This window comes from Rosa rugosa, chromosome 2, assembly GCF_958449725.1.
Source record: "Rosa rugosa chromosome 2, drRosRugo1.1, whole genome shotgun sequence".
Taxonomy (NCBI): domain Eukaryota; kingdom Viridiplantae; phylum Streptophyta; class Magnoliopsida; order Rosales; family Rosaceae; genus Rosa; species Rosa rugosa.
The window spans coordinates 28,559,833-28,585,683 of record NC_084821.1 but is presented as its reverse complement, the minus strand read 5'-3'; the positions used below and the strand labels follow the sequence as shown (position 1 = coordinate 28,585,683).

At 37.9% G+C, this 25,851-nt stretch overlaps 2 protein-coding genes across 3 annotated transcripts; both read left to right on the top strand.

Moving 5' to 3' along the window:
* Window positions 1-1,732: 1,732 nt before the first annotated feature.
* Window positions 1,733-19,019, top strand: LOC133731517 (protein CHROMATIN REMODELING 5). Of its 2 annotated transcripts, none has more exons than XM_062158882.1 (31): window positions 1,733-2,020; window positions 2,742-3,532; window positions 3,723-3,787; window positions 4,375-4,803; window positions 4,908-5,132; window positions 5,331-5,414; window positions 6,159-6,218; window positions 6,306-6,409; window positions 6,690-6,741; window positions 7,691-7,754; window positions 9,117-9,210; window positions 9,320-9,407; window positions 9,513-9,647; window positions 10,494-10,685; window positions 10,784-10,851; window positions 11,665-11,758; window positions 11,877-12,001; window positions 12,093-12,156; window positions 13,233-13,445; window positions 13,933-14,175; window positions 14,279-14,389; window positions 14,515-14,601; window positions 14,704-14,883; window positions 15,086-15,166; window positions 15,301-15,537; window positions 15,895-16,050; window positions 16,170-16,347; window positions 16,439-16,620; window positions 17,241-17,591; window positions 17,685-17,778; window positions 18,096-19,019. In XM_062158882.1, the coding sequence occupies exons 2-31, from the start codon at window positions 2,788-2,790 to the stop codon at window positions 18,536-18,538; spliced, it is 5,244 nt and encodes a 1,747-aa protein (XP_062014866.1). In that variant the 5' UTR covers window positions 1,733-2,020; window positions 2,742-2,787; the 3' UTR covers window positions 18,539-19,019. The 2 variants fall into 2 exon arrangements, with proteins under 2 accessions (XP_062014866.1, XP_062014865.1); XM_062158881.1 differs by having other exon boundaries at window positions 3,720-3,787.
* Window positions 19,020-20,074: 1,055 nt separating this feature from the next.
* Window positions 20,075-23,927, top strand: LOC133731518 (serine--glyoxylate aminotransferase). Its single transcript, XM_062158883.1, has 6 exons — window positions 20,075-20,234; window positions 21,428-21,664; window positions 22,055-22,339; window positions 22,587-22,953; window positions 23,109-23,319; window positions 23,622-23,927. The coding sequence occupies exons 2-6, from the start codon at window positions 21,460-21,462 to the stop codon at window positions 23,757-23,759; spliced, it is 1,206 nt and encodes a 401-aa protein (XP_062014867.1). The 5' UTR covers window positions 20,075-20,234; window positions 21,428-21,459; the 3' UTR covers window positions 23,760-23,927.
* Window positions 23,928-25,851: the final 1,924 nt, after the last annotated feature.

Sequence of the window (25,851 nt, the reverse complement as noted above, 5' to 3'; positions counted from 1 at the left end):
CTATATTTGAATATGCATTGTATTATGTACAAAAAAATGTATATAAAGCGTGATTGAGTTTTTCAGCTATAGAAAAAAATGAGATGTTTAAAGTAAATCTTTACTTGTCAGTGATCCTACATATAATATTTCACCTTAGATTATTTTTTTTTGCGGGTAAAGGTCATCCATTATGCAGCTCAGCAAGCAGTACAAAAACGATCCCTCCCTATGGGGGCGACAGAAAGAACCGTTCCGTAGAAACTACTACAAAGCCACCCCTAAACAGAGTAAACTAAACTAGTAATCTCCTAGCACACCCACCTTCTAGGATTAAGCCCAAACAAAGAAAAGTAGAAGCCCGAGGAATAAAAAATAACGCCACCAATATAGGGGCTCAACGGGTATCTCTTTTCTTTGTGATCTTTCCCACTCAAAGCAAGAAACAAAAAGACCCATTATCTTTTAGAACAAAAAGATAAAGGATCAAAATTAAAATAACAAATAAAACTAGGGTAACTACCAGGGCCCAAATTGGCACCCTAACAGTCAAATGCCAGGCCCAACCCAACCACCTAGGACAAACCCTAAGTGAGCAAGCAGCCCTGCCGCCGCCACCAAACACCCGCCGGAGGACACTGACTGCGCAACCACCACTTTGGAAAGCCTTCACCACTGTTCTCCAGATTCCGTCACCGGATATGAGGACATCCCAATACCAGTCCCTGTCAACCCACCTTGGACAAACACCAAGTGAGAAGACAGCCCTGCCACCGCCAGCATGCACCACTCGCCGGAGACCCACGCCCGTGCATCCACCACCACTGGTAGCTCGCGGACCCGATTCTTGGCGAAACAACTCCGATGACGAGCAGATCCCCATAAGTCCGAGATCACCCCAATTCTGCCAATGTTCTTCGCCGCAATCTGAGCATACACCAATGCCAGACCTTGCCTCCAGCATCCCCAGAGCACTCTGATCTGGATCTGTCATCCAAGCAGCAACCCAATCACTAGCGGTGGCCTTTGCAAAACCCATCCATTGAGACCCATCAAGATGACCCCAGATCACCTCCTTATCAGCCACACCACCATTGCCGCGAAAGCAAACCACGAACGCAGCAAAGAAAATAAGGCCGAAGCCTACAGAATACAGGCATCGTCGAGCACGCCCGCCGTTACCAAGGAACAACCGAGAGGGAGGTGAAGAGACCCCCTTCTTGGGTGAGAGTACAGAGCCTCCACCAGGAAAACCTAGCCGCCGCCAAGCTACCTCTCTTGCGAGAGTCAGAGAGAGAATCATGCGTGCATCTAAATTGGACATCTTTTACTTATTCACCTTAGATTATTGTAGCTCACTATATAATAACACTTATTCAAGATTTTTTTTTTTTGAAATATAGTAGATAATTGATTAAACAAGCATATCTAAAAGTTTCATTTAAAATTTTCATGTTTTTCTTTAAATTTCCATCATTTTTCTTGATTATTTACCGAAATCGAAATTTCCGTCGAAATTTCTGTTTCCGGGACCATCGATATTTCCTCGAAACTCGATATTTTGGTCATTGCCCAAAACCCTGTTGTTGGCACCTAAGCTAGAAAACCCTATTTGTGTTTTTCTTGGGTCAATTAAACAGTATCCCCCTGCAGGCCGCGTGGAGCAACCTCATTGGTTATTTGGGTAACTTATTGAACCTACAAATTGGGCAAGTTAAAATGAATAAACACCTGGTTTAGAGAGAGAGAGGGAGGCTCTATAAACACGTTTCTCCAAAAAATAAAGCCTGAATTGTCATATCTCTTCTAATTTTTATTTTTTTACCCCCATATTCCCTCTCATAAACTCCCCCACCATCACCGTCGCCGGAAACCCCCTCCCTCCGCCTCCGATTATCGGACGCCTTCATCTCCGGCGAATCTTAGCCGCCGACCACCGATTACAGCCCCCGAAATCCGACCAATAATCCGACCCGGCGAACCAAATTGAAACCTTCGTATCCGGCGGCGGGCCATTTTCCGGCGAGTCCACGTGGAAAAGGTGCGCCCGATTGCTCACCTCTGCACATCCTCTGTTTCTAGGCATGGATTTAGGGCTCGTTTTGCGGTTTTAGGGTTTATTCAAACTAGTTTTCAAGGGCTTTGCTGGCTGATTCTGTTCGTTTGTTTTTGAATTCGCGCTTTGATCTATTACCTCCTCTGTTTTATTTGATTATATGCTTGCTCGTGTGCCATTGATGAGTTTTTCAATTGTTGGATCGGATTTTGTGGAATGTTGAATTGCTTTTGGCTTCGTATTCGTGGTCTGGCAACTATGCAGCTCACTAAGCTTTGAGTTAGGAATTTTTACTGCTACTGGTTGTTTCAAAGTTTTTGCTGTATCTGTAATCAAATGAGAATTAAATGCTGCTTGTTTGGTTGCTGAGAAGATGTGAGGATAGAAAGAAGCAGGGAATTTTGATTCAGGAGGATGAGTCTGGTCCGAGCAATACACTTCTTCGTTTTCTTTTGTTTCTTGTTCTTAGATTAGTTTTTTTCTTCTCATTTTTAGTCTCTGTGCTACTGTTCCCATGCGGACTGTTAATTTGTATTGGTCTACACTTTGCTGTAATTTATTTTCTTTTGAAGAGAATAATGATGGTAATCTTTGTTTGCCTCTTCTCGAGTATAATTCACCGGTGTTTCTGCTCCGCTGCTAGCTCACATTCCAGAGAATTTTAAAGAATAGCAGTAGTTGATAAGTTTCTTTTCACTCTTTACAGGGGCAGTGATCGTTTATATGATTCGATAGAAGTTCCATGTGAAGGGATGGCCTTTTTCAGGAACTACTCTAATGAAACAGTTTCACATAGTTTCCTGGAAGACCAGAGCCAGGGACCACGTGATGATAGAATTCACAGCTCCTCAGGGAATGCGGATGCACATGGAATGTCTTGTGATAAGGAGTTTGATATGAATATGGATGTGAAGTATCAAAGTGAAGATGAACAAGATGGTCCTAGTAGGTTGCAAAATGAGGCAGCTGCTGATGAGGGTGCCGGTGCAGGAGTGTCCAATTCCCAGTCTTCTGGGAGGAGGACGACTGTGGCTGGAAAATGGGGTTCAACCTTTTGGAAGGATTGTCAACCTATGTGCCCTCAGGGTGGATCTGATTCTGGACAGGACACTAAAAGTGGGTCTGAGTACAGAAATGCTGTTGGATCTGAAGATAATTCTTCGGATGTCAGGGAAGATAGATTAGATTCTGAAGATGATGGCAGACCTAAAGTACGAAAGGGACAACGGGGCCATTCTGATATACCTGCAGATGAAATGTTGTCTGATGAATATTATGAGCAGGATGGGGAAGAACAGAGTGACTCAATGCATTATAGAGGGTTTCATCATTCAGTTGGGTCCTCTTCCAGGCCACAATCAAAGCCAGCCCCTGTCACCAATCACATGCTTAGGACTTCTAAACTTTCAAATAATAATGGAAATTATGATGATGGCGAAGATGACAATGAAAATATTGATGCTGCTGATGCTGATTACGAAGAAGAGGATGAAGATGGTAATTTTCTTTGCAATTTTTCCTTTTACTTTATTTTATCATAATATTGCGCCATATAAGGTTCAAATGCCTGGCTATACAATACTTCTAATTTTAAATAGACATATACTCTGATGATGTTGCAGTTCTTGACTACTCTTCATAGTGGGAACTTAACTCTGAGTTTATGCTGTCTTTTTGGTTGCAGAAGATGATCCTGATGATGCAGATTTTGAACCTGATTATGGTGTTCCAAGTGGTCGCACTGCAAAGAAGGTTATAATCATAATTACATTTATGAAAATTATATTGCAAGTATTTATTCATTTCCTTAAAGTATTTGGAATTTTTTACACTAAAACTATAACAAGATAATCTGTCAGATAAATTCAATTATTGTCTTCTGCCTTTGCCATTTTTATGGTTTTTAATTATATTCTTTTACTTGCAACTGATAAGGGACAGTTATATCCTAACCATAATACATGCACCATCAATGGTGCAGGCATATGCCAGTGAACCATGAAGATCAAATCTTCTTAAATGCCATTTGAAAAATACTCTGATAGAACAATTATGTTATTGTTGGCTTGCTTTAAGCGGAAAGGTTACAAAATATTATCTATACACTAATTTTGCATGTAATATGCTAATCTTATTATATGCTTTCTACATACTTCTGTCTTTTCTGTAAGCATGAACTTACATATCTTGGTTCTCTCTCTCTCTCTCTCTAAGGCTGGGCATGTGTTTCTTTGGGGGAGACATATCAGTGTTATGGAGAATTTTCAAGGGTTCTGACTAATATTGTAATGTGCTGCTTTCTGTTGCACACTAATGAACTTGTTCTTTGACCACACCAGGATAAAGATTGGAATGATCAAGATTCTGATGAAGATAATGACAGTGATGATGAACTTGACGTCTCAGATGAAGATAATTCTTTTTATGCGAAGAAACCAAAGGGTAGGCATCGTGGTAAAGGTGCACATACTGTTAAACTTAAAAGAGAACGCAAATCATACCATGGATCTAGTCGACAAAGAAGAAGAAAGTCATCATTTGATGATGATGAGTCCTCAGCAGAGGACTCTGAGAGTGACAGTGATGAGGGTTTTAAAAGCACGAGAAGGAAAGGTGCACATATCCGCAAAAGTAATGGCCGGACAACGAATGTCTCTGGACGAAATGGTGAAGTACGAACTTCTACTAGGTCTGTTCGAAAGGTGTCATATGTTGAAAGTGAAGGAAGTGATGAAATTGATGAAGGCAAGAAAAAGAAGTCGCAAAAGGTACAGTCTACTCCGTGACATTACTTTCATGTACTGTGGTAGACATTCTTATTCTGTTCTTTCTTATGCTTCATTCTCTCTGATTTTGTAATATGCTCTCTTAGGAAGAGATTGAGGAGGAGGATGGTGACTATATTGAAAAGGTGCTCTGGCATCAACCAAAGGGCATGGCTGAAGATGCTATTCGGAGTAATAGATCCACGGAGCCTCTGTTGTTAAGTCACTTGTTTGACTCTGAGCCAGATTGGAGTAATACAGAATTCTTGATCAAATGGAAAGGCTTGTCACATTTGCACTGCCAGTGGAAATCATTTTCTGAGCTACAAAGTGTATGCCTTGTAATTTTGTTGTTTGTTATGCTTTAGCTCTAAATTGGTTTGAATCAATAGTGGTCTTCTTTTATTTTTTTAACGTTTTCTGATGATGAATACATTATATTTGAAAATTTAACTCCTATACCAACATTCGTTATTTGTTTTAGCTTTTCTTTGATTATCAAGATGCTCTATCTGTTTTCTCCTTCGCAGCTTAGCGGTTTTAAGAAGGTTTTAAACTACACTAAAAAGGTGATGGAGGATGCCAGGTATAGGAAGACCATCTCACGTGAAGAGGTACATTTTTCCTTTCTACTATTATAGAGGAGATAGAAGGTGCTAGAGTTAGTTGTGTGATGTCTGCTGAATAAAGTTAGTCTGTGTGCTTTTCTTTGAAGTTCTTGAAAAAAAAAAAAACAAATACTTCAGCCTGCCAGATTTTTTACACCAACTGTATTGCTCTTAGATGATGCTGTCATAAATGTGAGAAATGCAAATTGGTCGAGGCAATGAATATAAATGGTGTAGAACAAAGCTGTAGGTATTCCATCAAAAAATTTATTTGGTCAATACCTTTTGTACTGCTGCTCTTTGGTTCCTTAATAGTGTGCGCATTGCGATACTATTACTTCTGTTGAAAGTTATCATCAATATGGAATGTGGTAAAAGATTGGGAAACTATCCTGTGTCCACATGGAAGTTCTAATTTGATGCCGCCCTAGAATTCTCTTTTGACATTCAGGTTGTTTTGCTTCAAAAGAATCTATTATATGGCATCATTGTCTAAATTTGAGATTTCAGTGCAAATGTTTCATGAGATAATTATGCTTTTTATTATTTTCAGTATATTTAGACATTAATATTATTATCCGTATATTTAGACTATAATGATAATGATAATAATAATAATAATAATAATAATAATAATAATAATAATAATAATTATTTGTTATTATTTATAACTACTACAATGACTTTTATTTTGATGTGAAGTAACTGATCATCAATTTTCTGTTTCTGGGGTTCTGTATATTCTACTAGATTGAGGTTCATGACGTGAGCAGGGAAATGGACTTAGATCTCATCAAGCAAAACAGTCAGGTTTGCTTTCATGCATCACCTCTTTTTGGTGTATTCCCCAAACTACATTTGTAGATTCACTTTCAATTGTTTTTAATGGGTTCTCAGGTGGAGAGAATAATTGCAGACCGCATCAAGCAAGATAGCTCAGGTGATGTAGTACCTGAGTATCTTGTCAAGTGGCAAGGATTGTCTTATGCTGAAGCGACATGGTATGTAAAGTTTGATTGAAGTTCAATGATGTTTTTTCTATTACTGCTGATGTAATTGTTCCTTTTCCATGCTTCCTATAGGCCTATATGGTTATATCTTTCATACATGTGTTGGATGCTAATTTTTAAATCATTTTAATATATCATTTATTAATCCTCAGTTCCTCACACATTACTAATGCTTTTATTAGGTAGTGATTGTCTCTTTAGTGCTCTGGTGTTTGTTCAATTTTAGTGGTAGTAATGGAATCTTATATTTTTTAGTGGTATGTGATACTAGGGAGAAGGACGTCGATATTGCATTTGCACAAGATGCTATTGATGAGTTCAAGGTATTATCCTATGAACATTGGCAGCTACGTTTTTTTCTTTCTTTCTTTAATTTTTTTACAGCAGTTGTATGATCTTGTGTAGTTGTGCTGGCCAAGGTCTTCATCTTTTGGTCTGTGCTAGCTTTGACATGTACACATTTACTTATATGTCATGCTTGATTTGTTTATGGTACAGACCAATATACTTACCACATTGATGTGTGAGATGCATGTTTGGCATTGAATATACGTTATAATTACCTGATATTATTGTTATGAATTTACATATAACTCGGATACTATGTAAAACATGGTATGGAAAGTTTGGAATTACCATCCATGGAATTTGTGTCTACATTTCTCTCCTTGTTGAAGAGTCCCAAACTAGTTACATAATAGGGAACAAAAGGGTGTCCCCGATACAGTGTAGAGTAGTCGAAGTTTACTTTTGTATATAGAGTTCAAATCTGATACCAATGATGCTACTGTTGATCACAGAAGTCTCATTGTTAAATTCATGTGAGTGGGAAAAAAAAAAACACTAGATGTATGACTTACAAATTATGAAAGCCACTTAAAGAAAAACAAGAAAAAGGAGTATGATGAATTCATACAGCTGTGTGTAATTTGAAATGACATTTGTTGAATAGGATGATGGACATGCTTTCTTTAGTCTCCTAGGAAAAAAATGTTCTGTATTCTTTTGTTTATGGCTGATGAATAGGCGTTAAAATATATTGTTTATGGGAATTTGTTTGTTAAGATATTTTATCCTTTTTGCCATTTCGTTGGGGCTCTTTTCCTCATAAAGTGTTTCTAGGATGTCCGTTCTCATTCTCTAATTTTATCATATAAATATTTTTGTTTGCCAGTTTGGTGGAGGTGAATTCTTTATGAGTCTGGATGCACATGTACAGATGATTATAAATTTTTATTCTAATAAGGCTTGTTGATTGTAATCTATGAGCAGGCTCGTGAGGCTGCAATGGCTGTACAAGGGAAAATGGTCGATCTCCAACGCAAGAAAAGCAAAGGTTGGTGTTTCGGTTTTCAAACTTGTATGGTAACAAGCTTGAATGTGAACAGCTGTTGTGACATGCTATTTTTTTCCCTAAATTTTCAGATTTTGTGAGCTAATCTTGATTTTGATTGCTCCTTCTTTTAGCAATGAGATATATTTCCTAGCAAAAATAAATTGGTCTTGGTAGTTCAAATGGTGACAATTCTTGCCACATGGTGAATATATCTTCTTGTTGGTTTTGGGGATACGGTAATAAAATGGAGGGGAACAAAGAATTTTTGAGAATGTGAGCTTGGGTAGAGTGTTTCTGGGAAATTATGGGCTTTGGTTTCTTCAGATGTTAGGAACAGCTTCTTTTTGGCAACTCTCTCAGAGTGGAAAGCAGTATTTATGTTAGGTTCACTAACTGTGCTTTTTGTTTCTGCCTGATCTGATTGATGATTTAGCTGGTGTATTTAGGTGTTTTTGTCTCTCACTTATTTCTCAGCCATTCTGTACTTTACCCACCTTTTGTTTCTGTCTGAAGTGGTGATGTATTAGCTGTTGTATTTAGGTGTTTTTTCTCAGTTATTTCTTGTCAACTGTTCTGTACTTTATCCACTTTTTGTGAATGAATCTTTTAAGAAGTGAGGAAGATGGGTGATTTCCATTTCATGGAGCATACCAGCTATGAACCTGACAGGGAGAACATTGCAATTAATTCATACGGTTCAATAAAAAAGAACCATAGTCAATAATTGATTGCAATGCACAAAAATACTTATACAAGGAGAGCCATAAAGACGCAACTGATATGCTCAAAAAAATTCAACAAGTCCTTTTGTCTTTCGACATTTTACTGCTTCTTTTCATCTAATTAATATAGGTTCCCAGATTGCAGTTAGACTGAGGCTACCTATTAGCACCAAAATATGAGACATGTCTTTGGATGTGCCACAATAAGTTAAATAACCCATGGACCTACCCATCCATATGAGTTATTCAGCTCCTTCCTTCCAACTCTAGGGATTTAGTTTAAATTGCAAATTCAATTTGCTTGATTAGACTATGACAGTCCACATAGGTCATGATTTGAATAAGGAAAGAAAGAGGAGCGAAAACGAATTTAAAACTTTTTTGCATCTGTTTTTAGTTTATCCCACTTCATGTAAAGTATTGCATCTAGTTAGATCAAATAAGTTGTATCTAATGTTTTATATATCTTTTTAACAGATCTGTATTATTTTTTTTTTTGCCAAATCTAGCCTTTGTTATCAGTGGTTATTGTTAATGGAGCAATAGAAATTTTTTCTCTTTTTTACTTCTTTCTTCTTTTTTTTTTTGCTCCCTTGTAAAACTGTTTATTATTGTTGTTTTAATTAATTTAATTACTTAGGAAGTCTAAGGAAGCTTGATGAACAGCCTGAATGGTTGAAAGGAGGAAAGCTTCGTGATTATCAGCTTGAGGGTTTGAATTTTCTTGTTAATAGGTATGGTTTGTTTATTACTTATAAGTAAATAGCTGGTATAGTTGGATAGGATACCTTAAAATGCCATTCTATCAAAATGTCCTAATCAGCGGCTCTTGGCATGTGGCAGTTGGAGAAATGATACCAATGTCATTTTAGCTGATGAAATGGGTCTTGGCAAAACTGTTCAATCAGTTTCGATGCTTGGTTTTTTACAGGTGAAGATTTGTAGTCTTTGATGAGACCGTAACTTTTATTAGATGTATCATATTAACAGTACCAACATAGTGGAGCAACGTCACTTTTTTTTTTGGGTGCTGCAGAATGCTCAACAGATTCATGGGCCATTTCTCGTTGTTGTACCATTATCTACTTTGTCAAATTGGGCAAAAGAATTTAGGAAATGGCTTCCTGATCAGAATGTTATAGTGTATGTTGGTACCCGTGCAAGCCGAGAGGTAAACTGAGCTTTCTTGTACATGTCACAAAGTTCATATATGGTTAGCGTTTGATAATATGATTTTGCTTGCATTGTTAGTTCAAAAATAGTTAAAGCTCCCAAATTGTACTCATCATATCTAGTTTCTTGTGCCTATTGAATAAATGCTTCCATAGCTAGTATGCTGGTCAGCTCTCCGCTTTCAATGTGGAACTTTAATTACTGTACAAAGTTGAGTGATCTTAAAATGAACTCTCTCTCCTTCAGCCCTCCTTTTATTGAGTGCACTTCTTTGAGTTCTTTTTTACTATATGGTAGGCTAAAGTGCCTCCTAAGGTACAAGTTTTTGCTTGGGGCTGTTGCTCACAGGAGAGTTATACTTGTGAGGTCAACAGCAAAGCCCTTCTGTTTTGACTTTGGCCACTTGATAGAAAGAGGCAGTTGAGGGTATTGGTAACATTTTCCTTCATTTTCTAGTGGTGTTGAGATTGGATAGAAGTGTCTGCTGCTATGGTGAATGTGGTTCCATCAGCTGGGGTATTTGGTGTGGAGTGATTGCATCATGTGTTTTAATGTTGCCATTGTGTATGGAGTAACTGTATTTTTATCTTCTGGTGTAGTGACCATGGTCAAATGAGTACTTGCTTTTAATTTTGTTAGGTCAATACAGTTGCCCTGCATCTTCATGGTCAATGCATTTTTGTGATTGAAAAATTATTTTGGCAAACATTATTTCCCCACTTTCCTCTGTCTATTATTCTCATTTTCAGAGGCATTCTGTAAGCCTAGGGGTGGGACTATACGTGGTGTCCATATGCTTTCTTTATTAATTATTTATCTGTTTGTTGATTTCTTTTTATTGCAGGTTTGTCAGCAGTATGAATTCAATAATGAGAAAATAGTTGGCCGGCCTATAAAATTTAATGCACTGTTGACAACATATGAAGTGGTTCTAAAAGATAAGGCTGTTCTTTCCAAGATCAAGTGGAATTATCTGATGGTGGATGAAGCTCATAGGCTAAAGAACAGTGAGGCTCAGCTGTACACAACTCTCTTGGTATGCGATCACATTGATAAATTGTTCAAGACATGGTATAGAAAACTATCTTGTAATCTTGTCTTCTGATATCTATGATTTTTATCCTTGTGTGGCAGGAATTTAGCACAAAAAACAAGTTGCTTATAACCGGAACCCCATTGCAGAACAGTGTGGAAGAGTTATGGTAATTATTTTGTTTGCTTGTTGTAATATTCCAGCTTGTTCATGCTAGAGTAGTGGATGGTAATTTGCGATTGATATTTTAAATCATGTATGTCTGTGTATATGGGCAAAAGTTTGCTGGGATATTCCCTTTTCAATATTTCTTACATATTATTCCTGCAAGCAACATAAAATAGGAATATAATACTACTTATATATAATTAAGTTTTATTTATATATTGGGCTTCATCATGTGCTTCGTTTTCTTCAGCTTTTAAGAATAGCTCTTTCTTTTGCCATGCAGAAGTTATCTACTTTTCACTATGTTTGTGCTTGTTTGTGCTGTTGATTCTAGGAGTTTCCTCAGTGGATGACTTGTCTACTTTGTAATTCTTCCTTCTTTTTTTTTGTTAATAATATCATTCTGTTTTTTATTTTTATTATTATTATTATTTTAAATCGTGGTTCATCTCACCATGAATATTCATCTTTGGTCGCAAATTTATGTCTTTGGATTCAATGGTGCCAGTCTCTGTGAAAGTCCATGCATGTCCTTAGTATTTAGATTTAAAAGTATCTTTCCCCCTGTTTCTGTGGGTGGGTGGTCGGAGGGTTGGAATTCGTGTGTCTGTGAATGCAAATTGTTCTTTCTTCGCCTGCATTAAATCATTTTAGAAATGACTAGTAATTTGTTGATGCGTTATCTCGTCATTGGGACCCGGAGATTTTTCTCTGTAGAGCCTTGTTTGACTGGCACTGCCATTGTGCACTGCTTTTTCCACTTGTCTGTTTCTACAGTTTTTTGTCTTCTAATAGTTTTCAATTTTTATATTAGGGCCCTGCTTCACTTCCTAGATCCCCACAAGTTCAATAACAAAGATGATTTTGTTCAGAACTACAAGAATCTCAGTTCATTTAATGAGATTGAGGTACTGTTTGGCAGTTTTCTTTGTACAATCTTGCATCTTCAGACTGACAAAAAGAAGATATTCCTACACCTTGGTTTTGTATATGTTGAGATCAATGTTGTTTTTGGTTTATGTTTAGCTTGCTAATCTTCACATGGAACTGAGGCCTCACATTCTCCGAAGAGTTATTAAGGATGTTGAAAAGTCTTTACCTCCAAAAATTGAACGAATTCTTAGGGTTGAAATGTCTCCTCTTCAGAAACAGTAAGTGATTGAGCTTGTAATGAAGTGGCTTTACTGTACAACACTTAGACATTTGACTATTTGCATCTTTGGTGCTGGATCATTTATTAAGGTACTACAAGTGGATTTTGGAGCGCAACTTCCATAACTTGAACAAAGGAGTTCGTGGGAATCAGGTTATAATTTTTTGGCTTTGAGACATATCTGCAGTTTTCTTTGTTGCTCTCCAAGTAGTTTATATCTGCAGGTTTCTTTGTTCATCTGCAAGTAGTTTACTGAATCCTGGAAGCATGGGATGCTAAGAGAAAATTACATTGCCTCGTACAAGCTGAGTAGATTATAGGAACTCTTGGAGAGTAGATTTACCAAGAATCTAGTGTTGGTATGAGGAATAACAGAACTCTGAATAAAGACTGCAAATCATTCCCAAACAATTTTCAAACAACCACTATGCTTTGATTTTTGATTTTTTTAAGAAGAAAGAAATTTAATAAAGAAATCTGCGGACAAGAAGTCCACATATGGTAGGACTCCACAGACAGTAGATTACAAACTTAGTTGAATGATGCCTTCCAGTTCCACAAAAGCACCCCCAAAATCTACTGAAATAGAAGCCATCAACATGATGACAGACAATCTTTCCCTACAAGTCCTCCTCCCCCTCTCTATGCTTCTCAAAAATCCTTTCTTTTCTGTCCAACTAACTGATGCATATAACACCAACGAATTATGCAATTCCCTAAAATTTTTTCGCTTCTCTCCTCTGTAACTGTAACTCTTTTAATCTTGTGGTTAAAAGTGAATAGTGTCCATCTGGAGAATCAAAAACCATTTTGGCTTCCTTTCTAGTTGGTTTATGTTTGAATATATAGGATTATTGGAGTCTCCTGTTATTAGTTGGGATGCTCTCTCGTTGCTTATTGTAACCTGGGCTTTAGGTTATAGCGTCCTTCAAAACATAATATACCAAATTGGAAATCTGCAAGCATCTGGTCTTCTTTCTGAAGTGAGTCACAAGTGTTTAGCTTTGTATGAGCTGATATCCAGGCCAAAATGTTGACTTTGGATTGGACACAAATTATCACCATGTTCATTCAATCATTCTGTTAAGTCAGTGGTACCGCATCTTCCGAGTCTGATATGAAATAGTTAAGAAATGCTCTATACTAAGTCAAGAGAAGCTCAGATTGTATTCGTTTTGTGGGATAGTTGCTGAAATTAATAACATGTTCGTTTTTTTTTTCCTTTCCAGGTTTCATTGTTGAATATTGTAGTAGAGTTGAAGAAATGCTGTAATCATCCCTTCCTTTTTGAAAGTGCTGACCATGGTTATGGTGGGGACTCAAGCAGTAAAGATGGCAGTAAATTGGAGAGAATTATTTTAAGCAGTGGGAAGTTGGTTATACTTGATAAGCTTCTTGTTAGATTACATGAGACGAAACACCGTGTTCTCATCTTTTCCCAGGTTTGTTGGCAATACAAATATTTATGCCCTGGATATTAGATTACCCATCTTTTCCCAGGTTTGTTGGCAATACAAATATTTTATGCCCTGGATTAATGATTACCAGGCTATCAACTGGACATAGTGTTAGCACACATTTTCACCATGTCAGCTTAGTGGATTTCTATAAATGCTTAAATTTGTTTGAGGAAATGACAGTTGTAATCTTTTTATCAGTGCACTTGGGATTAAGTAAAGAATTGGAAATTTTTAGTTTACATGATCTTGCTGTTACTTGTCTAAATGGTAATAGATTACATGATCTCGCTGAAGCAGTTGCCCAATCTCAGGCACGAGTCCATTGGTTGTATTTATTCAATCTAAATGTGTCATATGATGGTACATTTATTACACGTTAGAGGAGATGAGGACTGAGATTATGTTTTTATCGGAAGTCGGTAAATACAGAGATGTCATGTATACTAAATCATGACATTCTTCATTGCAGATGGTAAGAATGTTGGACATACTAGCCGAGTATATGTCGCATAGAGGGTTTCAATTTCAGCGACTTGATGGAAGTACAAAGGCTGATTTACGTCACCAGGCTATGGAACATTTCAATGCACCTGGTAGTGAAGATTTTTGCTTCCTTCTTTCAACACGGGCAGGTGGCTTGGGAATCAACCTTGCCACGGCGGACACGGTTATAATATTTGATTCGGATTGGAATCCTCAAAACGACTTGCAGGTTTATTTTTCGCTGATATCTCGGTCATATTATTTATTATCTTAGTTCTACAGGGCTTAGTTCAGAGATAAGCAAATAACCATCTCTCTATATTATTGGACAGGCAATGAGTAGAGCTCACAGAATTGGGCAACAGGAAGTTGTCAACATCTATAGATTTGTAACAAGCAAGAGTGTTGAGGAAGATATCTTGGAGCGAGCTAAGAAAAAGATGGTAGATTACGTGATGTTATCTTTACATTTGTGACAAATTAGTATGTGGTTAGACGTGTGTGTAAATAATGTCTTCATTTCAGGTCAATCATTTGATATTTTTCTTTGTTCCCATGTGCTCTATAGGTGCTAGACCATTTGGTGATTCAAAAGTTAAACGCAGAGGGAAGATTGGAGAAGAAGGAAACCAAAAAGGGGACTTTATTTGATAAGGTAAGGACATGTCTTGATTTAATTGCTTTTAACTTGGATTCTGTAGGGGCTTTTGATTGAAAAAAGGGAGAATTCTTAGCTTGTTTGCTTTTTAAATTGCAGAATGAGCTATCTGCTATCTTAAGATTTGGAGCTGAGGAACTGTTTAAAGAAGAGAAAAATGAAGAAGAAAGCAAGAAAGGACTATTAAGTATGGATATTGATGAGATTCTTGAGAGGGCAGAAAAGGTTGAAGAGAAGGAAACTACAGAGGATGGCCATGAATTGCTGAGTGCTTTTAAGGCAAGTTTGTGCAATTATGTCATAATGGTCTTTTTTTTTATTTTTTTTAAGTGTAGTTGTTTTATGCATATGCCTCTTCTGGCCTGTAATTCATTGGTGCTATTGTTTTTACGGTTGTTTGCATCTGAATGGTGCTGTATAGTAGCAGTTAATTAGGTTAAAGTATTTTAATAAACTTCTGATTTTTGGGATATATGTCCAGGTTGCAAATTTTGGTACTGCTGAAGATGATGGGAGTTTTTGGAGTCGTTGGATAAAGCCAGAAGCAGTGTCCCAAGCTGAAGTATGAAGCTGTTCTGTTATCTTCTTTCTTGTACTTACTATTGCTGTTAGTGAAATTCATACATCATGTATTCATATATGATATTTCCTATAGTTAGATAAAAGGATTAACTTTTTAATTTTTTTGCCTTTCAGGATGCTCTTGCTCCTCGCGCGACAAGGAATACCAAGAGCTATGCAGAAGCTGCTCAGCCTGATAGGAGCAATAAAAGGAAAAAGAAAGAATCTGAGCCTCAGGAAAGAGTCCAGAAAAGGCGCAAACCAGATCATTCAGTTCCATCAGCACCAATGATCGACGGAGCATCTGCTCAAGTAAGAGGATGGTCATCTGGAAATGTGTCTAAACGAGATGCATTGCGGTTTTCCCGTGCGGTATGCTTCTATTTATTTACTCATATATCTAGGTTTGGCTTGCCGGGCATGCTCATAAATCTTTTCATTGGCCGACACTCAAAAGTTTGATCAGGAAGAAGACCTATTACTCTTTACTCTTTACCCCTTGAGGAAAAAAAAAAAAAAACAAAAATGCAAACACAACAACCACCCACCCACACACACACAACAAACAACACCACACAATAAAGGGGATTTACTTCTGCATTTGGATGGCTAGGTATTTCTTATGTGACTATGATATACTTGCATTTGACATGAGTTGCATGTATTTTTAATGTCTTTGGCATCTCTGGCTCCATTAAGTGAACACTTTTATTCTCCATCTGAAATAAGGTTATGAAGTTTGGGAATGAGAGCCAAATTGGCTTAATAGTTGAGGAGGTCGGTGGCGCAATTGCAGCAGCTTCACCTGAAGCCCAGGTTGAGCTTTTCAATGCATTGATCGATGGATGCAGAGAAGCAGTGGAAGTGGGGAGTTTGGACCAGAAGGTTGTCTTAGAGATTATTTATTCATTCATCTTCTTTCTTGAATGCTTATGTTTCATTTTTATCTGTTGTGAGTGACAACTTCTTGGCTGCTGACATGTTGAGATTTGTTTTACTTGTAGGGACCCTTGCTTGATTTTTTTGGTGTCCCTGTGAAGGCTAGTGATCTGGTCAACCGCGTTCAAGAACTTCAGCTCCTGGCAAAGCGCATTGTTCGATATGAAGACCCCATTGGACAGTTCCGTGTCCTGATGTACCTCAAACCTTCAAACTGGTCAAAAGGTTGTGGCTGGAATCAGAGTATGTATTACTTCTTCCCTTCAGATGTATTTGTCATTTGTCCTCCACTGAAAGACAATGATGGTGATGTGACATTTTTCGTTTTTAATAGTTGATGATGCAAGGTTACTTCTCGGAATATACTACCATGGGTTTGGCAATTGGGAAAAGATAAGATTAGATGAAAGGCTTGGCCTTATGAAGAAGATTGCTCCTGTAGAACTTCAGCACCATGAAACTTTCTTACCCCGTGCTCCAAATTTGAGAGACCGTGCTAATGCTCTTTTGGAAATGGTATGTAATCACTTATTGTCTAACTTTTGTATTAAAGGACTATATTTCTTCCATACATGCTCACGATTCTTTCAAATGTAAGTCGAGGAAAATTCTTGTCGAGTTCCACTAGGAAATTTAGTGGAAGAGATTTGGTTCTTTCGTCTGCTTTGGTGAAACTTTTTAGCATCCAATTGTAGATTGCATAGAGGTCTAAAATAGATTTGAACCTTTGAAACTTCTCAATGGGTTCTTCTCCTTGAAAAAAAAAGAAATACTTTACTCTTAACATTTTTTTTCTTTGAATTTTTATGTAGATGGGTTTCCTGGATATGCCTTCTTCTAATGATTTGTATCATTGTTTCACAATTATTTGTTTTATGTTGGTCTGGCCTGGATAATGAGGATGACATTTATCGTAATGTTGGTGTACATGTAGCAGAAAGCATTTATGAATGGACAAAGAAAGATTTTTAAATTACAAAATTTTTGTTTTTTTTTCCATCAGTCCTCCATGGCTAGGCTGGTGCATCCTGATACTTTAATCCTGTTAATCTGTTCTTTGCCTGTGCATCAGTGTGTGTTTGCTCGCATTTTTGGGTCATTGTTCATGAGTTGATGAATGAAATGTCTGTAACCAGGAACTTGCAGCTCTTGGGGGAAAGAGCGCAAATGCTAAAGTTGGTCGTAAGGCTTCCAAAGAGAGGGAAAATCCTGTCCCTGTTTCTGTGTCTCGCACTGGGGTCAAGAAAGGAAAAGCAGGTTCTTCTAGACTTAATGTCCAAATGAACAAGGACAAACCGCTGAAACCCCAGAGAGTTGAACCTTTAGTGAAAGAAGAGGGTGAAATGTCTGACGATGAAGAAGTATATGAGAAGTTTAAGGAAGAGAAATGGATGGAATGGTGTGAAGAGATGATGACTAGTGAAATTAAAACCCTGAATCGTCTTCATCGTTTGCAGACGACTAGTGCCAATCTTCCAAAGGAGAAGGTACGTCTTAGTATGCGTTATATTCTTTGTGCCATTTATTTTCCTTATCATCATTTTCATGCTGGTATTGTTATTCCCATATTTTATTTTCAGGTGCTTTCAAAAATTCGAAATTATTTACAGCTTCTTGGACGAAGGATAGACCAAATTGTTTTGGACAATGAGGAGGAACCATATGGACAGGATAGTATGTTCTTCTTCCTGAATATGATCTATTCGTGTCAGCTCTCTCTTAGTATTGATTTTCTGTCTGTCTTTCCCTCCTGCTTGCATGCATGTAATTTTTAAATTGTGTTTCTTGCCAATATTAGACTGCATATGTATCAAATTATGGTCTGTCTTGAAAATATAGAAAAATGTCTGCCTTGACTGAGTAGTCATATCTGACTGCACATTAGACAATCGTGAGGACTACATATAATATTAAATTCCTCATTTAATTTTGGTTTACATGTATGAAGTTCAAGTCAATACAGCATCTATTTACTAAAATACCATGTACAGGGATGACCACGCGCTTGTGGAACTTTGTTTCTACATTTTCAAACCTGTCTGGAGAGAGACTTCACCAAATATATGCGAAACTTAAACAAGAGCAGGATGAGGAACCTGGTCCTTCCCACATCAATGGCTCTGCATCTGGTCCTTTTGGCAGAGATAGTGACCCTACTTCCTTCTCCCACCTTGCTGAGAGGCAAAGAGGGTACAAAAGTGTTAATAACCAAACATTTGAACCTCTGAAGGGTTTTGATACAGCTAAATTTGAAGCATGGAAACGAAGGAGAAGAGGGGAGACTGATAGTCCATCTCAAAGACCTTTGAGTAATGGTTCTCGGCCAGCTGATCCAAACTCGATGGGAATTCTTGGTGCAGGACCATCTGAAAATAGACGTTCTGTCAATGAAAAGCCTTATAAGACTCGTCAAACTGGTTTACCACCAAGATAAGATTTTACATCAGGTATCGAGGATTTACATTGCAATGTGGTAGAAATACGGCTGATCAAAAAGTTGAGGCAATCGGCTGTCACCTAGGGGGACTTGTGGCATATTCTCTGGATTTTTTTTTCAACCATGAGAATAAATTTTTGGAGATACTATTTGGCTATCTGAGATGGTCAGAACAGGTTACCCACCAAATGGGATTTTGCATGATCAAACTAAAGGTGCGGAGGAAAAGAGGCTGAGGATTGTCTCTCATCTGCAAGGCTCATTGAAGAATTGTGCTGCAAATTTTCTTCCCTCCTGAATATGAGTTCGGCTGGCATATGATCATGTATATAGAGCAGTCTCATAAAAAGAAAAAAGAAATGTTTCTGTGCGCTCTTCGGTATATACATACATAAAAGGAAATACCGTATGTTGTTTGTATTATGCCTTCAGGAATTGTACATTATCAATTTTGAAATAAGTTTTGGTATTTTCTTCACTCCCAAATTGAGTTGGCAATGTTTTTTTTTTTTTTTAAAATGTTTTTGTTGGTTAAATTTTTTGAGTTGGCCATTTAAATACTAGTATCTATCCTTTAGTAGTATAGAAATTGAAAAATCCAGCTCAGGACCATAATCTGTTGACATGAATGTTCTCGGCTACTTGCTACTCTATTTTGACATTCTTTTCAATTTTAGTTTTTAATGGTTATGAGATTCGAGTGTAGGATATGTGGAATTTTTCCTGTGTGTTTGATGTTACTCTTAGCAGAAGTATCACATTTCTGTGTCTTTGGCATTCCTAATACGTTTGTTTTGGACTTCTGAGTTGGTCTTAAACCTCGTTAAAACCCCTGCAGGGTGAGCACAACACAAATTTGTTAGTAAAATCTAAGAAGGAAAAACAGGACAAGGATTCAAATCCTCCAACAGTTCCAGTTCAGCAGTGACGTACGGTGGTCGCGGATAAAAACAAGGTTGGGAGACAAACAAGAAAGACAATACGTGGTAAATGCAGCATGAGAGGCCTGTGTGGCCTTGGTTCCTATAAAATTAGTGTGGTGTGCAGCCCTTTATCACTTTATCTTCCATACATGTTTTCTCAACCTCAGCCTTCTTTTTCTAATATGCACCATTATTTCCTGTTTTTTTTGGCCACCATACGATTTGAACTGTATGCACGAGTCCACATTATCCAAAATTCGTTTAGCTTCTTGTTTGTTTCCCTCATTTTCTTTTTAATTTTTTTTTTGTGATTGAAGTGAAATAAGATGACACTCATTAAAAACTAAAGGGTTTACACAATAGTACTATTTGATTATGGAAGTGTTATTTTTATAGAAATTCGAAAATAATCGTTCGTAGAACCCTTTTGGTGCTATTCTTGGTATCTCATCCAGAAAATATTTATTTTTTCTTTGCGATCGTAGGATATATATATATAAAAGGTTTAAAAATATAGAAAATGATTTTAAAGTGGAAATCTACTAGACTGTAGTGTGTGTCTTGAGTTGCAAGATGCCAAGAAGGATGGATGCACTTATCTGCCACGTTTCAGAAAATGTGGCCCGCACGCTCGAAGGGTGATTGGCTCTCCCGCGCACTTAATATATAAATATATATACCCAATTTGGCTCTTCTCCAATGTACAATACTTGCATTCCTTTCTGAGCTCAAAGAGTTGTGGACAACTCGGAGTCCTCCATATTTTCAGGGTAATCTCACTCTCTTCTTCATTATTCTCTTTCTCCTTTTTCATATTGATATGATATCTGTATGCTTAACTGTTTATGTTTGTTGGCTCTTATTGACGGTGCACGTATAAGGCTTTCTCTGATTGTTTGCATAGTCAGATTGAATCACAGCTCCATCTGATTCTGAATTTTGCTGATTTAGTTTTCTTATGCTTTTACCACCTATATCTAGCTTTTTGTGTCTGTCTTGTTCTAATGGAACATGTGGAACACAGTTCTTGTTCTCCATAGAAGAAAATTGTTAATTTGCTTTAACTTTTTTTGTTTGACTGGAAATATTTCTGTTTCCTTTATTTTTTTCCCTCTTTTTTTTTTCTACCACTGAGCCGATAAGAATTGCTTGCTTGTTCCTTTTTGCTAACCTGTTTCTTGATCCTTTGTTGAAACTATTGTCTAAAGGAGTTGCATATCATGAGCTTCCTTCCTCGTAGTATAGATATAGATACTCATTTGTGCTTAATTGGGTGGTTTCAAAGAATTAAGTAGCAGTTAATCTCTCAGAAATCTGAAACCTCACCATTTGCGTGCGGAAAAAGAATTGAAGTTGAATTAATTAATTGCTTTATATTCCTCTCGTGTTCCTACCTCCTGGTAGCAGTTGTTTAGGATTGACTCTATCAATGTTTCCATAAGCTTCAAATCCCTTCATGCTAGTTCTCAGGATCTCGGCTTTGCATTCTTTTATATAGAGACCCATTAACCTAGTAAAAGTGAGAGCTTTGTATGAACAGACAGCGGTGTTCACCTGACCAAAAATATTATGCTCAAGTCATCCTTAGGTGTCAATTCAACAGTGGAGAACAAAACAACTAAATTTAAAAATAATTTTTCCTACCCTTGGATTTACATCTAACGATGGTAGACTTGGTAATGTTCACCTAGTCAATAACTGATCAAGAGAATTATTTCCACCCTTAGATTTACATCTAATGGTGGAAAAAATTATTTTTAAGTTCAATTATTTTGTCTCCACCGTTGGATTTACATCCAAGGGTGACTGAGTACAAATTTCTTGGTATAGATAGATACTTAAGCAAGTGTGTATGGGTCAATGGGTAGCGGTGGTTTAGTTCTTTTATTGTAAACTTTTCATGTGGGAGGCTCGGTTAGATAGATGTTTTCTTTGCTTTAACTTTGATTCATGGGGTTTGCAGCCGAGGGCCGTGGAAGCTGCAAGAGTGGAAAAATGGACAATGTTTACGCACCAGGAAGGAACCATCTCTTTGTTCCAGGGCCGGTCAATATCCCGGAACCCGTCCTTCGGGCAATGAACAGAAACAATGAGGACTATCGTTCTCCAGCTGTTCCAGCAATGACAAAAGTCCTGCTCGAGGATGTCAAGAAGATTTTCAAGACTACTACCGGAACTCCATTTATGATCCCTACCACAGGTTTGTTCATTTATAGTGAAGATGGTTTAGCTTTCCTTCTAGAGATCACATCTTTATGGATGCATATTTAATTTTTCATTGCACTGGATTCCATTTTAAGATGTAGTGCTGCGTAGAAAATGAGGGATGTTCTGGTTTTCCATTTTTTTTTGTTTTTTTTTTTTTTTTTTTCAGCCAGTGACAAGATAGTAAATCATTCAAACATGATTGCAATGATTCAAGTACAAAATTAAAGTTTGGAACTGCAAAATTTCTAAACTGATAGCAAACTGTTTTCTTGTTCTGGTGTACCATGATTGATACGCACACTGACTGAAAAACTAGGAGTGATTTTATGTTCCTGATTTTGGTAAATGGCTGAGTTGCTTTGTGTACATAATGTTGCTCTAGGTACTGGTGCATGGGAGAGTGCACTTACAAATACATTGTCCCCTGGAGATCGGATTGTATCTTTCCTGATTGGCCAGTTCAGTTTGCTGTGGATTGATCAGCAGCAGCGCCTTAATTTCAAGGTCGATGTTGTGGAAAGTGACTGGGGCCAAGGTGCCAACCTTGAAATTCTGGCATCAAAAATTGCCGAAGACACTGCGCACACTATAAAGGCAGTATGCATTGTTCACAATGAAACGGCAACTGGAGTTACCAATAACTTGGCTACAGTGAGAAAAATACTTGGTAAGCATGTATAGATATATTCCACAAGTGAGACTATACTTCCATTTTTTTCATCCGTTAGCTACCACTCTGCCTCATCAATTTGTATTGATATTTAGGTGTCTTTCCAATATAACCATGCATTTGTTATGTTTGTAATTTGCATATGAGTAACAAAGTCCTATCTTGTTAGTTTCTTGTAAATATGATACATTGATTATCCTCCACTTCATCAAACATGCTTCTCATGGTTTTCTTTGAACCTCAGACCACTACAGGCATCCGGCTCTCTTTCTTGTTGATGGAGTGTCTTCCATATGTGCTCTGGATTTCCGTATGGATGAATGGGGAGTAGATGTAGCCTTAACTGGCTCCCAGAAAGCTCTTTCCCTTCCCACTGGCATAGGGATTGTCTGTGCAAGCCCCAAAGCTCTCGAGGCATCCAAAACCGCAAAGTCAGTAAGAGTTTTCTTTGACTGGAATGATTACTTGAAGTTCTATAAGCTGGGCACATATTGGCCATACACACCTTCCATTCAGTTGCTATATGGGCTGCGAGCAGCTCTTGATCTTCTGTTTGAGGAAGGACTTGACAATGTGATTGCAAGACATAGCCGTTTGGGCAAAGCAACAAGGTACGCACCAGTTTTATCCGATTGCATCCACCTCTGAATGTCATGTAGTATTGAAATTTCAGATACTCGTAACATGAGTTGCTGCAACTTTGGTGTTGCTTAATGGTATTAAATGCTATATTTGAACATTTCTTACAATTATGAACTGTGCGCAGGCTTGCTGTGGAGGCATGGGGCTTGAAGAACTGCACCCAAAAAGAAGAATGGGTAAGTGACACAGTGACTGCTGTTCTTGTTCCTCCATACATTGACAGTACAGAAATTGTGAGAAGGGCATGGAAAAGGTACAATCTGAGTTTAGGCCTTGGCCTGAACAAAATTGCTGGCAAGGTTTTCAGAATAGGGCATCTTGGCAATCTGAATGAGGTAATGCCAAATTTTCTCAAATCACATATTCCAAGCATAAAATGATTAGCTAAATTGAGGCTTGTGAGTAAAGTGCACCCAATTCTATTGTCTTCTCAAGAGCTGTGTTTGTATTGCAAGAGAAACATCTTCTAAATCTTTTATCATTTTTTTTTCCGCATTGTTCTTTATTTTTGGCTGTTTGAAAGAGGATGGGGAAGTTTGATATAATGTGATGATTGCTAGGGGGAAGTCAAATGTGATACGGTACTAAATATGAAATTGCACCCATTCTTTTCTCACTAATTGGTTTCTGTTTCCAGTTGCAATTGTTGGGTTGTCTTGCTGGGGTTGAGATGGTGCTTAGGGACGTGGGCTACCCGGTTAAGCTAGGAAGTGGAGTAGCAGCTGCTTCTGCATACTTGCAGAACAACATTCCTCTCATCCCTTCCAGGGTTTGATTCAGCCTGCTGCTATGTATGTTTGCCCATGTAATTCATTTACCATGTTCTGTAATTTTGCTTCAAGATGCTCTGTAAATAACGCACATCTGTTCCTCTTCTTGCACTCTTTTGAGGCTCCTCAAACTCTCTTATTAATTAATACATGGTAATTTGGATGTTCCTATATCTGAAACTCCATGCTCGAGTTTCTACTGTATGTTCTTTTACTAAAATTTTTCTTGGTTTAGTGTACTATTAGTACTGTCCATCTTAAAATGAAATTGTTGGCAGTAGCCAGTAGGTCTGTAGCATGGATGCTGTGAATACTATGAAAGTTTTCTGTATAGCGAGTCTATACACAGAGTTATGTTCATAAGACCTACTGCCAACAATTTGATTTTCAGATGGAGATTACTAAAGCAAACTGTGAATACTGTCAGGCTTTCATATATCGTGTATAGCCTTGTTAAATCAAACATACTAAACTTGACTCCAGCAGACTAGCCATCCCCAAACCATTTATTTTGGTCCCAACGATGGCTGAGGCTAGCCAAAGTCTTCCCAGATGGAGGGACGGGGCTAATCACTATTTGAAATTTAAAAGTGAAAAGAAATTAAAGTATTCAAGTGTATCCCATAAGTAGCTAGAAGCTAGCACTGGTGGAGATTTTGCGACGGCAATTCTGAGCCAAATTCTATTAGCATTATTGAAATTTCTCTTATATTCGTAGTCCAAATCCCTCGATGCTTGGTATGCCTCCCCTCATGGTTTTTTGAACTTCTACCAAATCTTTTGTTGAATTGAAATGCCTTGGACGTCAAGTAAGTTGGCTTGTGAACCTATGGTTAATGATATCAAAGTTAAGAATTTTATGGGGCAAAACCAGCTAAAAGCTCATATTAATTTTGTTTCTCCTTAACGTGCAAAGGATCTTAGAGTTGCACTCATATGTTTAATTTGCGAACGCTAACCATTCCACTTAGTAGGAAGAGTGAGAGTACCGACGCTAGTGCGTGTTATAAAAGAATTCTGAGAAACATCTCATATCAATCAATTATAATACGACCCGATAACATAATTTGCAAATTACATGAATTAAAGCACTCATGATTAAAAGAATAGATAATTTACGGGTAATCTACCAAGATACAATTAATAAATAGGTGTCAACTCACGAACTTGCAAATCACCCGCTTATAATTTAGGGACTGTGACCACTTACCCAATTTTAGACAGAAAATTGCCCACTTACTCCACCAAGAGTTATTTAACCCCATTTACCCAAACTAACAGTGTTTGACAGTATTACCCTCATTTTAATTAATAAATTACATTAATCTCTCTCTCTCGCTCGCTCGCTCGCTCCCTCACGCTCACGGCCCAGAACCTCGATGCCTGGTGATGATCCTCGTCGCCTCGATGCCCGGTGATGATCCGCGTTGCCGTCGTCTCCGGTCACGAAAACCAAACCTCCTTCACTTCTCTGATGGTGGCGATGTCGAGGCCTTCGGAATCCGACTGAAACTCTGTCTCTGTCAGATCCGATTGGCGGAGCAGTACAGCAATCGGAGCAACCATCTCGGTGCCGCGACGCTGTCGGAGCCAGCCGGTCATTCGGACCGCTACCTCCTTTGGCGTGGTCAAGTATGGAGGTCGCGCATTCTGCTTCTCTCAGATTGGTGAATGGCTGCGTGGCACTACTGTTATGGTTTCTTCTCTAGCGGCTGGCGTTCGAGGTGGTCATGCCTTCTGGTGTTGCGCGTCTCAAGGTGATGGCATGGATTGTTTTGACTGGCTACTCTGGGATTGGTGTTGATGTGTTGGTGGCTCCGAGCCCTGTGGGTAGGCCACCAGATCGAGGTTTCTCTTAACATAAGAGATTTATCTACTTGATCAGGCACTTGGAAATGGTTATTTGGAAGATAATAATAACCCATTATTGGCCCCCAGTAGACTTTGAAATGAGGGACAGGGATCACTATAGTGTGGTGTATTGATAAGTTACATGTTGTTTTCTGTGTATTAAAGACAAATTATCTGTGAATCATACAAAATGGTGCATTTTTGGTGGTCTATTGGGAGGCAGTAGAGACATTGGACTTTGTATTG